This window comes from Sapajus apella, unplaced genomic scaffold (genome assembly GCF_009761245.1).
Source record: "Sapajus apella isolate SASKATOON/1434 unplaced genomic scaffold, GSC_monkey_1.0 scaffold87, whole genome shotgun sequence".
NCBI classification, from domain to species: Eukaryota; Metazoa; Chordata; class Mammalia; order Primates; family Cebidae; genus Sapajus; species Sapajus apella.
Window position 1 is genome coordinate 7,034,324 of NW_022437027.1, and position 16,187 is coordinate 7,050,510.

Consider the following 16,187-nt stretch of genomic DNA (forward strand, 5'->3'; position numbering starts at 1 on the left):
TAGGAAGTATATGCTGGATGAACATATACTGATCAAAACACAATTAAGTGTAACATTGAGGCTAAAAAAAATTGTTAGTCATCCAACAATATGTACCGATCAGTTAGGAAAAATATTGTTAGAATATCCAAGAAAAATAAAATACAAGCTAACAAATTGATGAATATTATTATGAACCCTCTTAGAAACAAAATAGAAAATATCTACAGAAGTAATTTATCATACTTAGGTTAGAGATCTTAAGAAGGATAGATCTGAAAAGATTTCAGAAGGAGAATTTAAATGATCAAAATGATTATTGGGCTTTGCTTACAAATGTAGATGTTTGAATTATATTTGATCACAAAAAGCATGACTGTATCATAAACAAGTTATCTTCATTTGATCCCAACACACTAGGGATCCATAAAAGGCAGAGAGAGTGCTCTGAGTGGGCTACAGCACGTGGCCCTGGCAACAGAACTAATACTCTGTATGTAATAGTTCAGCTGCAGGACTACTCAATTATTATTATTATTTTTTGAGAGACAGTGTTTCGCTCTGCCTTCCAGGATGGAGTGCAGTGTTATGATCATATGGTTCATGGTAGCCTTGACTTCCTGGGCTCAAATGATCCTCCCACCTCAGCCTCCCAAGTTGCTGGGACTACAGGTGTGTGCCACCACACCCAGTGAATTTTTTATAGTTTCTGGTAGAGATGGGGTCTCACTGTATTGCTCAGGCTGGCCTCAGACTTCTGGCCTCAAGCACTCCTCCCACCTCAGCCTCCCAAAGCACTGAGATTATAGGTGTAAGCCATTGCACCCAGCCTACATTTCTTTTTGTAAAGTTTTTGACGTTCACTTGATTTTACAGCCAAAAGATAGGAGATTCTTCCCAAATACTTGAGAATTTTGTGACCAACAGTTGGCTCTTTATTTCAGGGAGCAAGATAAAGCATTTATAGACAACAAAGAATGTTTATGTGTGCCTGTGTGTATGTGTACGCAAACACATGATTTGCCTTTCAGATAATATTGTTGATAGTCTTTAAAGTTATTTGATTTGACTATTGGAATTTATGATGCGACTTTTAGGACCCTTTAGTTAAATATTATTTTGAGAATATTGAAAAGATTCAAATTAAATGTGTAAGATTAATCTAATGGACATGTGTAATTAGTGAATACATCATTTTTTCAAGTATATGTACACATTTCCAAAAATTGAGTAGCTATTAGGCCACAGATAGAGTTGCTAAAGACTTGTCATGCATATCACATCCTCTGTCTATAATATAATCAATTATGAAAGTATTAAAAAAGCAGAAGTTCAAGTGTTTGTAAATTTAAAAGTAAGTAAGTCAGGGATCATAAAATGAATTATAAATAATTTATATTTAAAACTAAAATATTTTAAATTGAGAGACAACTGAGTCAGTGTATGTTAAAACTTATGTCATACAGCAAAAATAGTTCCTAAGAAATTAAATGTATACAATATGGTAGAAATGAAGGAAAATTATAGAAGTTCAACTTAACAATTACTCTGTTCATTTTTCTGACTTTTTATATTAGAAGAAAATTATAATGAGTAGTGTAAATATTTAATGAAACAGAAAACAAAGAAATAATGACAAGATCAAGGAAAGCAAAAGCTGGCTTTTCTTTCTTTTAAGACTAATTATATAGACCTGTGCCAAGAAAGATGATGAAATAGAATAGGCACAATAAGAAGTAGCAAGAACTAAAATGAAGACATAACTACAGGCAGAAGACATACTTAAATAATCAGAGAGAATACTGAAAAGCTTTTTGCAATAACTTTCTAAACAAACATAAATTGATAATTTTGCTTAAAATATAAATTGCCAATATTAAACCAAGAATAAACAGAAAACCCAAATAGGCTTGTAAAACAATACTTAATCATGAAGATGGTAATTTTTCCTATGTTAATTAATAAAGTGAGTCTATTTTTTTCATCAGAATCCCAGTGAGATTTTTACTGAACCTCACAGGGTGACTCTAAAATGTATATGAAATAGTAAAGGGCCAGGAATAACCTAGATGAGATCCGGCATGTTCAGGGTGGTATGGCCATAAACAGGAATAGCCTAGAAAGCATTAATAAATTTAAGTAAAGGGGGAAAAACTATAAACAAACAAAAAAAATAAGTTACAAGATAAGTCATTGATTGGAAGGAGATATTTTCATATAAATGATAAAAGGACTAGCATCTAAAATAATAAGCAACTTATCCAAACCCACAAGAAAAAGATAACCCAGTAGAAAAAAATTGTATGAACAACATGAATAGACAGTTCACAAAAAAGGAAACATAAAATGACCACTAAACATGATAATTTGCTTTATTTCACTTGTAATCAATGGGATCAAAATAAAACAATACAATTTTACAGTTGTAGGTTATCAAAAGTTTAAAAGTCTGTTAATACCAAGAGTTTTTAGGCAACTGTAGAAAGGGAACCTTTCATACTTGATGGTATGATAGGAGTATAGATGGCTACAACTGCTTTAAAGAACATTAAGTAATTTCTAGTAAACTTGATGCTTACAATTCACTACTCAGAAATTACCCTTTTAGGTACACATCTTACAGAGACACTATGCATGCGTTTATGTAATGAGAAATTGAAAAACTAGAAACTGAATTAAATGTCTATTGATAAGAGATGAGGTGAAAATGGCAGGATACATATATTATGTACCATTTATGTACTTTTAAAAAAGCAATAGCATATATTTTTTATGAATACAAACATATAGATAGATATTACATTTTAGAAACATAAGTAAGAAAAGTAAACATCAATTTCAGCATGGTAGCCAGAGGTTACCTCTGAGAAAAGAGGGGAGTAAATAAGATTTTTATTTTTAATAAATAGGGAGAAAGAGTTAAGTTAGATCTGAAATAATAATATTAACTCTTCTATATCTAAGTAGGTATGCATTATAATGGCCTCTGCATACAGAATATGTTTGAAGTATTTCATAATTTAAAAATTTGTATCCCCAGAAAAACAATTCAAGAGAATTAATGGAGCCCAAAGGTAGTTCTTTGAGAAGACTGTAAAACTGATAAGCTTTTAGGCAAAAGGATCAGGAAAGAAGACACATTTTCAAAGTCAGACGCAAAACAAGTAATATCACTGCTACTTCTACAGATATTAAGAGAAAAATAAGACAAATACTGTGAAAATATTTTATATCAATAAATTTGAAAGCTTGGATAAAATTGGCAGCTGCCTTGAAATACATAAACTACTAAAGCTCACTGAAGAAGAAATAAGCATAAACAAATTAAATTTGTACTTAAAAACCTTTCTGTAAACACGACTCTAATTTCTACTACTTTTGTTTAGCATTTGTACTGAAGGTTCTAGCCAGTGCAATAAGGCAATAAAAAGAAGGAAAAGGCATTCAGATTATGAGGGAAATGGCATGAATGTCTCTATAGAAAATTCAACAAATTCTACCTAAAAATGACTAGAGTAAGTGAGCTTAGCAAGATTGTAGGACACGAGATTAATATAGCAAACAATTGCAGGCTGGGTACAGTGGCTCATGCCTGTAATGCCAGCATTTTGGGAGGCCAAGGTGGGTGGATCATCTGAGGTCAGGAGTTCAAGACCAACCTGGACAACATGGTGAAACCCCGTCTCTAATAAAAATACAGAAATTAGCTGGGTATGGTGGCACACTCCTATAATCCCAGCTACTTGGGAGGCTGAGGCAGGAGAATCACTTAAACCTGGGAGGCGGAGGCTGCAGTGAGCTGAGATTGTGCCATTGCTTTCCAGCTTGGGCAACAGAGAAAGACTCTGTCTCAAAAAAATACACACACACACACACACACACACACACACACACACACACACACACATATATATATATATATATATATATATAAATTAGCCAGTCATGTGGTGGTTGCCTGTAATCCCAGCTACTGGGGAGGCTGAGGCAGGAGAATCACTTGAACCCGGGAGGCAGAAGTTGCAGTGAGCCAAGATCACACCATTGCACTCCAGCCTGGGAAACAAGAGTCATTCTTTTATATATATATATATATATATATGGGGGTGTGTGTATATATATATATAAAGCAACTATTTTTGTATACTGGCAACAATTGGAAAATAATATTAAAAATACATTATTTATAGTGGTAACAAAAATATAAAAGAAACAGGAATAACTCTGGTAAAAGTATGCAAAGAACCTGTACCCTGAAAAGTATAAAATATTGCCAACAGAAATTAGAGCACTAAGTAAATGAAGTGTTAATAATGTTCATGTATTCAGTATTACATGTAATATATTACAGTATTTCAGTATTTTGATATCAATTTTGATAAAGTTGATCTACAGATTCAGCGCAATGTTCATCATATTCCAATATACTTTTTTGTAGAAATTAAGCTGATATAAATAAATCCTAAGGACCTAGAATAGTCTAACCTTGGTAAAGGACAAAGTTAGAATCATAACTTTTCCTGATTTCAGGACTTTAAAAAAAAACTGCAATAATGAGAGTATAGTAATAGCATAAAGATAGATTAGTGTAACCAAGTCTAGACATAGACCTACATATCTATGGACAACTGATTTTCAAAATAATATTTTTTCAACAAATAGTGCTTAAATAATTGGTTATTCATATTTTTAAAAACATTTCCGTCTTATACTATATATATTTGTCTAAAATGTATCCTAGACCTAAATTTAAGGCACAAAACTATAAACCTATTTTGACTTTGGATTAGACAGTATTTCTTAGTTATGACGCCAAAGGTACCATCTGTTCTTTAAAATGATAAAATGGACCTCATCAGAATGACAAATTACTGTTCTGCAAAAGACATTCTTGAGAGAATGAAAAGAAGCTACATACTATGAGAAAATATTTGAAAATTATATATCTGACAAAGGGACTTGTATTCAGAATATATAAAGAACTTTCACAACTCAAGAAAACAAAGCATTCAGTTTTTTAAAAACAGAGCATTAAGTTTTTTTAAAATATACAAAATCGGCTCTGTAAATGGATAGATGAATTTTTAAAAGAATTTTTTAAAAGTACAAAATATATGAATGATCACTTCACCAAAGCTATACAGAAGGCAAACACACACACACATACACACACACACACACACACACACACACACACACACACACACACACACGAAGTGATGCTCAATTTTAGTTATTAAATGCAGATTTAAAATGACAGTGCATGCTAATACACACTTTTAAAATGTCTTAAGGTAAAAAGACCAGGGATACTAATTGTTAGCAAGGATGTAGAGGAACTACAGTTCTCATTTACTGCTGGTTAGAATGCAAAATGGTACAACCATTTGGAAACACTTTGATATTTTCTTGAAAAGTTAAACATACACATATCATGCAATCAAATCATCCACTCATATTTACCCAAGACAAAATGAAGTGTATGTCCATACAAAGACTTGTACACAAACGTTTGCAACAGCTTTCTTTGTAATAGAAACTGAAAACAACCCAAGTGTTCATTAGTGGATGAATGGTTAAATAACTTGTATATTTATGAGGACTACTACTCTGTAATAAAAAGGAATAGACTATTGATACATGCCACAACATGGCTGAATCTGAAAAAAATATATTGAGTGAAAACAGACATACATATTTTATCATACCATTTATATAAAATTTTGGGAAATGCAAGCTAATATATAATGCAAACCATAGAGAGCCAGGAAGAAGGGATTTTTACAGTCTCTTTTATAAGAGCATAGAGAAACTTTTAGGAATAGTGGTGAATATATTTATTATCTTGATTATATTGATGGCTTCATGAGTATATGTATGTCAAAACTTATCAAATTACGGACTTTAAATACATGTAGTTTATTTCAGGTCAGTGTTAGTCTAATGACACATCTTTTCAAAAAAATTTTTTTTTTCCTGTAGTCAGATTGTCTAGGTCCAAATCTCAGTTCTGTAATTTATAATCTGAGGAAAATTTTAATTTATTTACATCTTGGATTTCTTATTTATAAAAAGGGACTTATCATAATAGTATCTCATCAGGCCATTGTGGAGAATTGAATGAGCTAATCCAGGTAAAAATGTCCAGCAGATAGAAAATATTCAATAAATGTTGCGTTTTATTGTCATTACTGCTATAAGTATATTTGAGTTAAACTGACCACAGAGAGAGAAATCCCTTCTATTCCAGCCTCTTCTTTGAATACTTCTAATGATGAGAATATCACTTCTTTGTGAGTTGACCCATTCCATTGTTGGATATTGGAAAAGTCAGAGTAACTAGTTTTTCTAGACATAGGAGAATTAGTCCTACTTTCAGAGACTCTAATAGGAAGAAAGTGGGGAAGAAGAGGTGGAACAGGTGGAGGGGAAAAGTAGTTAAACTACTCTTCCCATCTGGGAATTTTTTTCCCCAAACTTCTCCCCTGTGCTTTAAGCACTTTCCTCTTTGAGGAAATGGCACATTCTAAGCATTATGCAAAGTTGGGGGAAATTTGAATTAAACAATGTGTAATGCTCTCTAATAATTGGTACTGTAATCATTTTACTGGAAAAATGATTGAACTTTATGAGGCTCCACACACAAACTCGGGGCATATAGAACTGAGGAGATAAACATATTCATTAATAAGGGATTACCGGACCTGTCTCAGACATGTGCTCAGCCTAACTCCAGGGATTTAAAACTCTTGCAATCTAGAATTCAGGCCAGGAAGAGTAAGTAGCTATACGCTTGCTCAGTTCTTGGGAACCAGACCTGTGCCACTGTGAACCTCTAGCTCACAGTAGTGATAGAAAAAATTCAAAAGCTTAAAGACTTCTAAAACTGGGCAGATAGAATCTCTTACTTTTGTCAGTCAGATAATGCCTGATGTGCCTCTAGATAATGCCTAGAATGCCTGCCAGAGAGGTCTCAGCGGCCTCAGTCTGACTTTGTTTTTGCCTACTCATGTACAGATTTCCACTAAAACCAGTCTCAAATGAACCTGTAGCACACAAGGCTCAGAAATGATAGTGATGATGGTACATGAGACGCAAAATGGATAGTGGTTTGAAGTCAAGTCAAGGGGTAGTTAGAACTTCAATATAATGTTATTTGTGGCTACATTTGGTAGATCTTATTTCTTCAGTAAAGAAACAATATTAATAGTGTTATATAAACTTTGAATGGTTGTTGTATAGTTGATGCAGGAATTCTTAGCTGAATTGTAAAAAAGCAGTGCATTCAGGAGGCCAAGGCCATAATGTGAAGCCCATAATGTGAAGCAGTTAACATCAGCATGTAGTGTGGCCATCTGTTTCATCCCAAAATGTTATTAGTAGTTTGATAAATTCATATTGGCATTTATGTAGAAACCCAAAGATGAATCCGGGTGAAGGACTTCAGGTGAATACATCAGCATAAGCTTCTCATGTGGGTCTGAGGCATTGTTATCATTAAAAATAATAGCACTTAAAAAAATTCACACTAAAGCCATGTTTTATTTTTCCTGAGGATCACAGCAAGATGGATTAATAAAGCAGTAGGCTTAGAACCACACTTTTAGAAATTCTGCATTCTAATAAGAAAATACTAATTAATTTTCCAAAATTGTTGTAAGTAGGGAAAGTAATTACCAGCAGAAGAATGGTGAAGTTCTTTGTCGAGTTCTTAGATAGGACTTGTAACAGGACTTGTAACAGTGTGTTCCTCAAATGGTTCCTTTGGGCTTAGCCTTTATCTCTGTTTAGGGCTTTCCTGATAATATGACAGTAACAGCTTCCTTGCTTGGTCCACAAGGAGAAGGCATTCCCTGGCTTCTGGTTATTGAAATTGAGCCAGCTCAGAGCTAATCTCTGAAGTTAGTCTGGCTGGGATGCCCTCTTCTCACCAGGGTTGCTTTGACCCCTCAGACTACCTAGACAAGAAATACTTCCCTCTATGGGCATGCACTTTAATCAAACTATATCTCCATCAAAGAGGACCGTATTTTCTTTATGAGTAGAACTGATATTTGGATGTAATTTTCTAATAAGGTCACAATACAGTGTCATGCAGATTTGTTTTATTTATGACCCTGAGAATGAACATCCTTATCGGAATTCATTGAAAAAATTGTAAAATAGTGTCTTTTCTTCATAAGTCAGGGTCTGGTTCTAATCAGACCCTGACTTATGAAGAAAAGACATTATTTTAGTGTTATTTCTGCCTCACCTTTCTCTTTTTGCCCCTTAACAATTTTGCTCTGCATTACTGCTGGATGGTAGACAAAGTTAGTGAAAGTAAAACCAATAATCTAGTTAGCTACTAGCCATTAAATTGCATTCTTGAAGAGGAAGTATTAATAGGTTAATCTTACATGAGCTTAAAATACTTTTATATCTTCTTTATGAAAAACGAAGAATTGGACATATTTTATTGATTCTAAAGCAAAAAATCTGAAAAGGATTGTGTGATGAAAAGTAAAATGAATATAGCATAACTGCCTTATGAAGTATGAAAATGCAATGCAAAAAGACAATATTTGGTTGGGTGCAGTGGCTCACACCTGTAATCCCAGCATTTAAGGAGACCAAGGAGGGCAGATCACTTGAGACCAGCCTGGTCAACATGTAGAAAGCTTGTCTCTAAAAAAAAAAAAAAAATTAGAAAGAAAGGAAAAAGGGCCGGGCACATTGGCTCACACCTGTAATCCCAGCACTTTGGGAAGCTGAGGCAGGTGGATCACATGGTCAGGAGTTTGAGACCAGTCTGGCCAATATGGTGAAACCCCATCTATACTAAAAATACAAAAATCAGCCAGGCATGGTAGTGCACACCTCTAGTCCCAGCTGCTTGGGAAGCTGAGGCAGAAGAATCTCTTGAACCTGGGAGGTGGAGGTTGCAGTGAGCCAAGATTGTGCCACAGCACTCCAGCCTGAGTGACAGAGTGAGACTCTGTCTCAAAATTAAATAAATAAATAAAAAGAAAGACAATGTCCAAGGCACTTTAATTCAACTAAAACCTTTCATCACCTGAATGAAAAATTGGAAACGTGCTTTTTGCCTTTAATTTTGAACTCATTTAGTAAAATGACAAAATGTCAATCACTTTGTTACGTATAGTAAAGCAGGATACTTTATATTGCTTCAGTGTGTCATGTTTGTTCATTTGAACAAGTTTAACTTGCAGGTGAAAATGCTCGTAGGGGCCTGGTAGAGTTATTTGAAAGAGAGACACAAGTACAGAGCAGTTGTATTAACAGTTTATATTAGTTTAAAATGTAGTTTATGTATAAATAGAAAAGAAATGAATACTTTGGTAATGAAACCATTAGATTTGTTTGAAAGCAATTAAAGACATAAAGATAATGAGAAAGATCGTGGGGATGAGGAAGAGGAGTAGATAACATTTTTATAATTTATGTATGTATTTCTGTATTTATTTTGTTAAAAGACAGGGCCTCACTATGTTGCCCAGGCTGGTCTCAAACTCCTGAGCGCAAGTGGATCTACCTGCCTTGGCTTCCCAAAGTGCTAAGATTACAGGCATGAGCCACCATACCCAGCCATGGAGATAGTATTTTTAAAATTAGACTGTAAAACAATACTTATTATTGTGTGGATAAGTTATCTTGGATGAATAGAGGATGTCCACCTTCTTTTCCTACTAAGAAATTAGATGAGGTAAGTAACTCCATTAAAAGAAATTAGAAATAACTAAAAGTTCTTCTTTTAGTTTCTTACAATGAAAATGTAATCATAGTATCCCCTGAGAGTGAAAAGTTGGGATTGGGGCTCTTTGGGGTACCGCTCCATACATTTCTTTGTTCCATTTTCTATAAGTAAGTGTTATATTTGTCGTTATGTTTAAGCACCAGGAAATCATTGTTTGTAGGTTAAGAGTCAAATAACTGATGCTTATCATGAATCATTATTGTTATTTTCAAATTTAAATGATAGTTTCTCTTTTAGTACAGTTTTTTTTTTTTTAATTACCTTCAAACTTTGTCATTATCTCTGAGTGTCAGACTTACCTATGATTTTGGTGTGTGTGTATGTGTATGTGTGTATTTAAATATATAACATATGACTTTCTATATTCTGTATATATTATATCAATTGAGAAATATATTTGAAGAATGAATAAATAAAACATTTCTGGAAATTATTTTAAAAGAAAATGTAATGATAAATGTTTTAGAGTAGTTTGCCCATTTCTTTTCTGTAATACTTTTTAGGTTAATGAGAAGTTGCTCAATTATTCTGTTTTTATACACTATACATTTTATTCCTCCGAAATGTTTGGCAGCTCCAACAAGAAGCAGCTGCTAGTTTTAAGCAGGAAATCTAAACAGCTAATTTTTGAAAAAATTTTTGTATAGTTATACTCTCCTTAAATAGGCATCCGGCACAATTTAAGGAGTGTATAGCAATTTCATAGAATAAGCAGGTTACCCTGTTTTATGGTCTGTTTAGAAAAATAGAGCCATCAGATCCCAAATGCCTAATCTCAAGGAGTACAGTGTTTATGCTGTGTTACTGTCATACCCAGATTTAAATCTTACCATCCTTACAACCAACGATAATTAATAATTTTTCTTTGTGCACAAGCTGAGTAGAGATTTTATTCTTTTTGAAGTACTCTGAAAAACTAAAGGATGTTTTTAAAAATTGTAATTTTAGGCCAGGCAAGTGGTTCATGCCTGTAATCCTAGCACTTTGGGAGACCAAAGTGAGAGGAATGTTTGAGCTCAGGAGTTCAAGACCAGCCTGGCAACTAAGCGAGACTCCATTTTGAAAACAAAACAAAAAAAAGATAAAAATTGTAATTTTATTTACATGGTTACACCATCCTTTTCTTTGATATAAAGAAAATAAAACAAAGCCATTTTTCTTTTTTCTTAAAATAGAGTAGAAATAGTGATAGCTTTAAACTGTTTATTATTTGGGGGAATGTATTAGGATTCTCCAGAGAAACAGAACCAACTGGATGTTCATATACAGAAAGAGATTTATTATAAGAAATTGGTTTACATGATTATAGAGGCTTGGCAAGTCCAAAATCTGCTGTTGGGCTGGCAGGCTGGAGACTCAGGAGAGCCAGTTGTGCAGATAAACTCTGATGGCTGTCTGCTGGAGCATTCCCTTTTGCTTGGGACAGTCTAGTCTTTGTTCTGTTAAAGCCTTCAACTAATCAGATGGGGCCTACCCACATTATGAAGGGCAATCTGCATTAATCAGAGTTCACTGATTTAAATATTAATCTCATCTAAAAACACCCTCCAAGTTGCCACATAAAATTAGCTATCATAGGGAATATTTTAATATTGCTGAAATGTAAATCTTTCTTCTTGTGGAGTGGTGGCTATTCAGTACTGCCTTTAGATTTAAGCATGGAGAGCCTTCCTCAGATGCTCCTTTTCAGAGGGTCCTGCTTTGTTCCATATTCAGTCACATACCTCACCATAGAGCAAGAAGACCAAGGGGCCAAAGTTACAGACTCACTAGGAGGTATGCCCCCATTCTAGACCACATCCTGGCTACCCAGGACCCTAGAATGCTCTGCCCAGACAGCTTCAAGCCTGTTTCTGGGGCCTGTGTAGAAACCAGGCCACATGTCTCCTCAGGTCCACGCTCCTGACTCTGTGGACTTTGTACCCACTGATACTTCTGCAGGGGCGAGTGGATGGCTGTTTGGAGGAAGGTGTCTAGATATGTGGGCTACTAAATTTCTCCCCATCTGCAGATGAGGCCCTCGCAATGCAAAAAGGAGCCTGGAATAGGGAGAGAAGTGGAGCGGGATGAGGGCCTCTTTTCCTTCCTCTTCCACATTCAGACACATGTCTTTCAGGTGTCTGGAATCCTAAATGAGAGCTTCTTGGTCATTACAAAGGTATTTCTATCAAGGTAGTAGGATGGAACACATTTAACATATATATTAATCACCCGTTAGCCTGAGTTATTGTAACTTTTAAATATTTAGATGTATATTTGTACCTCTGTCCCAGACTCACCAAACATTAGAGGCAGGTATTTCCTATGTATTGAAGGTCAGCAAATTCAGAGAATTAGAAGTTAATTACCAAATCTGAAATCTGAAAAGTATGTTATAAAATCAGGATAGAGTAGGGGAGGGTTATCACTATGAAGGAAGGAATCATAGTTGGGAAGGGACCTGGCAGGCTTCATTTCTCCACTTGGATGGTGGTTAAAATAGATGTAAATTCTAATGATTCTTTAAACTAAATAGTCTTTGTGGCTTATTCTGTATTGAAAAGGATCTTCCAATGAAATGTTAAAAAATATTGTTCTTAATTACGGGGGAAAAAAACTGTCTCAGAAAAATATTTCTCCCAACTTGTCTGTTCCAAGAACCTTGGCCCAGCGATCAGAATAAATAGAAACAATAATTTAAAGTTCTAGAAGCCACATAAATCTTATAGCATGTGTGTGTGCATGAACAAGCATATATATTTAAGAGTGTGTGTGTGTGTATGCGCGCGCGCGTGTGTGCGCGCACACTTAATTTTTACTTTCAAGACCAGCTGTGGAAGCAATTGAAAGAAAACCGGTCTTCTCATTCCTGACTGCAAGGCCTTCAGTGGATTCCATGGGTTAAGATAAAAAATATTTTCAAGTATTTTTATTTTACTCTCTGTGGTTTATCTGAAAGAATGAACAATGATAATAAAAAGCAAAGGGGAGTATTTACCTTTTTCAGGTTAGAGATCCATTGTGTGTAAACTTTGTTCTATAATTTTGTGAAAAAAACTTTTCTGGATGCGCTTTCCACATGTAAATATTTATTGTAATAGAGATTCTTTCCCTGTTTTTATTTTCAGGTATCATCTTCATTGAATAAAGAAAGTAATAATGAAGGTATAGTATATTTTGGTTTGGGAAGAGTGAGGTGTGTAAATATGTTTGTTTACAGTAGTGGAAGCCAAAAAAATAAAATAAAATAGATTAATTTAAAAGCTATATAAGCTAAGTGAAATATTTTTAAAATATTTAAAAATTTTAGGTGAAATTTTTCTCAGAAAATGAGGAGAAAGCATTTAACTACTTTTCTAGGCTAGAAAATAATTTGATTTTGCAGTGACTTTTTTTGATGAAGTACTGAGATATTCAGCCAGTTCTGATAAATTTAATTTTAAAAGACCTAATTTAACCAAAAAAAAAAAACCTCTTACATTCAGATATTTATCTTATCATTTTAATTAATTACTTTAGCTGAAGATCTTAAATCAAAACCTATACTGTTGTAGGATTAAAAATAAATACAGTATTTTTATTACCATTATTTGAACCCGTTTTAATAAACAAGTAGAGCTCTCTGTAGTGAAATTTTCAGAATTTAAGCATGTGCACCTATCATTTGTCTTTCAAAATATTGCAAGGTTTTTGGCTTTTTGTTTTAATATAAAATATCGAAAGAGTATTCAACTTGCAAATTTGGAAGAAATATGAGAACTTTTTACTGTGAGTCAAGTATGACATGTTTAGAAAGGAGTAAATCCATAGACATGATTTCATGGGAAAGCAAACTGTATTCCTTATATGGTAAGCTAACAAATTGTTTCTTTGCAATACAATCCCATTTGGGGTATTTTTGGGGTAGTCAAATTTTACAGTACAAGCTTTTTCTAAACCTTTCATGCTGTAGCACTTTTGTGTTGTCTGCTAGAGACAAAAATGACCCGGAAAGATCAAGAAATAAAGTAGGAAGGCTCTAGAATTTTTAATGTAGTTTTATGTAAGGCTTGGGCCTAATGAGAGAACTTGAGACAAAAGTTTAAAGGGGAATACCTTTAAATAGAGAAATGCAACTTTAAATGGAGAACTTATGACTGTTTATATCTGCCTAAATACTTCCTAAAAGCCTAAATTAAATTTATTTGATCCCTCCCTCCTCCCTCCTGCTTTCTTTTATCCCTTCCCTAATGCCCTCTTTCCCTATTTTAAATGTAGAGCAAGTGTGGCACTTCCTTGACAAGTGATTGGAACATTTGAAATTCTGCTGTCAAGATTCCAGTCTCTAAGGACTTCAAGACTCTTTTTTTTCCCCAAATGCCAGAGACAAGGAGGGTCTATGAGCATTTACTGACTTCCTGTCGAAACTTCATTTTTTTTCAAACTTTTTGAGATATGTAATATATAAATAAACAGTAAGATTTTTGAATTACTCTCCTTTGGACATTTATTGATATTTTGTTTAATTTCATAGCACAAATTTAGAGGCATTGAGTTGACCATTTCTAGTTTCTATACCTAAAGGAACCCAATGATTTTATTAGTTTTTATTTCTATAGGCTGGATGTAAAAATCACAAATTCAATAATTTAAAAAAATTTGCATAGATGACTGTTACTTTCCTTTTCATACTACATTATTCTTTTTCAAGTCCATTGCTGGTAGAGGCTTTAAATATTTAGCCAACCTCTATTTTCTTATTAGTGCCTGTGTAAATATGTTATGTTTATTAAGGGTCCTTCCTGTAATTTATTGTTTTGGAAGCCCTAATATATTTTTTATTCCAATTCATTCCCCTTATGGTGATGACTCTGAGGATGACTCTCATTGCCTCTGTGGGATGACCCACTCTGGTGATGACTCCTTCTATGGTGGTGACCTCTATAGCGATGACTCCCAAATCTCCATAAGAGGCCCAGGTCTGTTTCTGGGGTCTGCCTATTGGTCATCAGTTTAAATGCCTTTGACTTCTCTTTTCCAAACCTGAATTCATCTTCACTTGCACATATGCTCCTCTCTCCTTGTTCCTGAACAATGGAATAACTTTCTCTAGATCTTCCACTAGAAGCCTTGAAATCATATGGAGCCCCTCTTTACTCATGAAGATAATCTAAATGTTTATTTGTTGTCCTAATTTGTTGACACCACTACTCTGTTGGTTTTCCCTTACTTCACTAGACTCTTGTTAACAGGCTCCTATCTCTTCTCCATGATGTTGAGATCCAGCTCCTTCGCCTTATCCCCATTGCTATAGATCAGTATCATGCACTCTTACCTCCTAACCAAGTGGTTGTCCTGCCTCCAACTTTTCTCCCTTCATGCCATCTTCCACATTTCTAAACAGTGATTTTCCTAAAGCATAGATCCTATTTGTTATGCTTTTCTCAAAATGCCATTTCTAGATTCTTGATAAGAAAAATGACTCTCTCCTTTAGTCAGGAAACCCATCCTGCAGCCATACAATGCTACTCACTCCTCAAACACGTCTTAAACTCTCACACTCTGAATACTACACTTCTCTCTTACCAGTTTTGTCACTACTTTTTCTCCCTTCTTCATTATATCATCATTAACAAATTACATTTAGTTAAAGTGCTTTGTGGTTTACAAAGCACTAGTATGATAACAGTTATTTTTTATTGAGCATCTATTGTATATCATAAGCACTGTTTTGGATATTGTGTGTACAGAGACCCTATATGCCTCATACTTGAGGCTCTGAGAAGTTCTATAAATTGCCCAGGGTCACACAGGTAGTTCAGTTTCAGAGCCAGATTAGAACCCATGACTCTGTGACTCTAAATGGTTTTTTCATCCCTGTATGCATGCAGTTTCTCACATACAGGCAAAGTTCAAAGCACTTGTAATATAGGCAAAGTTCAGAGCACTCCTATTTTATAGATAAGAAAATAGGCACAGAGAGTTTAAATGATTATTCCAGGAGTAAATATTCTCTCGAAGTGTCTTTGGTAATGTATGAACCTCTTTGAGGGACAACAACAAGTGTAAGAGAAGAATGAATTCTTTTTACTTTTATTTATATATTAAGGTTTTAAATTGTGAAAATGAAACTTATAGAAAGAAAACAGAGTATTACTATTGCAATAGTTGTAAAAAGTAAGCTGGACTTATCAAGGGATAGATAATGGATTTATGGCGTGTAGCATGTTAGTGTCTCGAAAGTTGGAAGAGAGAAGCTGTGTTTGGTGGTCCTCTTGTGGGACAAGACACAGCTAGTATTTGTCCCCCCTCTCCTCCTCACAATCAGTAGTACTTGGATGCTACCTAGTTAGTGAACCTTGCTAGACAGACAAATCCATTTGATATGGTTTAGATGTTTTGTTCACTCCAAATCTCATCATGAAATATAATCTCTATGGTAATAAATAAGTTCTCACTGTATTAGTCCATTTTTATGCTGCTATAAAGAACT

The 16,187-nt window shown here is 34.3% G+C and overlaps 1 protein-coding gene across 3 annotated transcripts in view; it reads left to right on the forward strand.

Annotated features, from left to right (window-relative positions):
• The window catches only part of PPA2 (inorganic pyrophosphatase 2), a 106,963-nt gene extending 92,607 nt beyond the window's left edge, over window positions 1–14,356 (forward strand). For 2 of the 3 annotated variants that reach the window (XM_032254873.1, XM_032254874.1), the window contains 2 exons: window positions 12,844–12,880; window positions 13,973–14,356. In XM_032254873.1, coding sequence (XP_032110764.1) covers window positions 12,844–12,880; window positions 13,973–14,001 — 66 coding nt within the window. In that variant the 3' untranslated portion in view covers window positions 14,002–14,356. Of the gene's footprint in view, window positions 1–12,843; window positions 12,881–13,972 lie in introns of those variants that run through there. The other variant, XR_004261731.1, reaches the window with a different exon arrangement.
• Window positions 14,357–16,187: the final 1,831 nt, after the last annotated feature.